The 1,856-nt window shown below is 40.5% G+C and overlaps 1 protein-coding gene across 1 annotated transcript; it reads right to left on the bottom strand.

The window, feature by feature from the left end:
• Nucleotides 1-737: 737 nt before the first annotated feature.
• Nucleotides 738-1,380, bottom strand: LOC119585916. Its single transcript, XM_037934636.1, has 3 exons — nt 1,287-1,380; nt 1,006-1,187; nt 738-914 (listed from the first exon to the last, which is right to left on the bottom strand). Exons 1-3 carry the CDS (start codon nt 1,378-1,380, stop codon nt 738-740), a joined length of 453 nt encoding a protein of 150 aa, XP_037790564.1.
• Nucleotides 1,381-1,856: the final 476 nt, after the last annotated feature.

The following is a 1,856-nucleotide window of genomic DNA, read 5'->3' as shown; positions in this document are numbered from 1 at the left end:
TTTCATCTTTTTGGCCATCCTTGGATGACTTTTTTCAATCCATGTAGGATGATGTCTCCTGAGGTTTCCTGTCAAAGTTCATCTAGTGTCATCTAGTTGATTTGTAGGTCTAGACCAATATGTTGGTTGTCCGTTGATGGTAAATGTGAGAGACCATCTGCTAATAAGAGATCTTTTCTTGGCTTGTAACAGATCATGACATCATAGTGCTGCAGCCTCATCAGCATACATTTCTAGTGGTTTGTGGTCACTCTCCACCTGGAATGCTTTACCATATACATAAGTGTGAATTATTACACATCCAAACACCACTCCAGGTACTTCCCTTTCAATACTGGCATAGTGTTGCTCTGTTTCAGATAAAAACTTGGCTGCATATGTAATAGGCTTGTCATCTTGCACTATTGCACCAATACCCTTTTGTGACGGATCTACTTGAATGACTGTTGTTTTATTTGGATTGTAGTGTGCTAGTGTTGCATCTGTGCACAGAATATTATTAATGTGTTCAAATGCCTTCTTGTTAAGTCTACTCCTTTCTTTAGGAGACTTCTAATTGGTGCAGTTTCATCAGCCAGGCTTGTGATATATGGCGACATAAAGGTGACCATTCCCAAAAATTGTTGCACCTCCGTAACATTTGTTGGGCTCGGCAGTGCTTTAATTGCTTATATCTTGTCTGGATCTGGGTGAGAGCCTTCCTTGTCATAAGCAGTGCCAAAGAATTCCACTTGTTCCTACTTGATCATGCACTTTGCACTGTTGAAAGTTAATCCTTGCTCCTTGGCTATCTTGAAGAGATTATGGAGATTTGTGTCGTGCTCCTCTTCAGTTTTCCCAAACACGACTACATCATCAGCAATGGTAATAATACCAGGGCAGTTTTTAAGGATTTTACTTTTTATGGAAAACATCTTGTGACATAACCAGATTAAAAGGTATTCTGACGTATCTATAGCGGCCAGAAAGAGAGGATATAAACTGGTTCTGTCAAGCTTGACTGACCAATAGCCACTCTGCATCAAGTTTGCTGAAAAATCTTGAAACGACAAACTTGTGTGTGATTTCATCTTGCATAGGCGTCTTGGGGTGCCTTCTCTTTGTAGCTTTGTTCAAGTATTTTGGATCTAGACATATGCATAGACTGCCATCTTTCTTTGTGGTGCAAACCATATTGTTAACCCAATCTGTAGGTTCCGACACCTTTTTGATAACTTATTTTTTTCCATTTCTTTGAGCTGGTTTTGAAGTTATTCCTTTTTATGTATAGGGAATGTTCTTGGCACATGGACAGCTGGTTTTGAACCTTCTTTCAGCACTATGTGGCTGGACGGCCATGGTTGTTTGAGGGTACATCTGTGACTTATGAATTGTGACCATGCCCAGGGTTCTCAGGCTTAGCAGATCCAAAATAATTGGTCCAACTTCTTAGTCCAGAATGTAGAGGTCTGTGTCGATCCAGTTTTCTGTCGTCGATTGTGCACTTCAATTTGATTGACCCAAAATGCTCGAGTTTCAAATTGTTCACTACAACCAAATTCTTTTGACAGTTGTTGGTCAGACTGGTTTTCGGCTTCCCATAAGCCTGGGCACATAATTCGAAATGCTCTTATCAAAAGCAGGTTTGCTCCAGCCCCTGTATCGACTTTGACTGTCATTGCGCCAGTCATGTTGCTGGGGGTCCTGACTTTGATAGATCATAGATCTCCAATATACTGTTTGACACCTCTGCTACTCTAACAGAACTTACTGTGAAATAATCCTCATTGGGTCATCTTGGCTGAACTCATGCACTGAAGATTTTCTATTGGCTTTCTTGAACTTGCCATTGTTGAAGTTCTGGACTTTATTTCTAG

This window comes from Penaeus monodon, chromosome 20 (genome assembly GCF_015228065.2).
Source record: "Penaeus monodon isolate SGIC_2016 chromosome 20, NSTDA_Pmon_1, whole genome shotgun sequence".
Lineage (NCBI taxonomy): Eukaryota > Metazoa > Arthropoda > Malacostraca > Decapoda > Penaeidae > Penaeus > Penaeus monodon.
The sequence above is the reverse complement of the archived record's forward strand: the minus strand, read 5'-3'. Positions and strand labels throughout refer to the sequence as shown.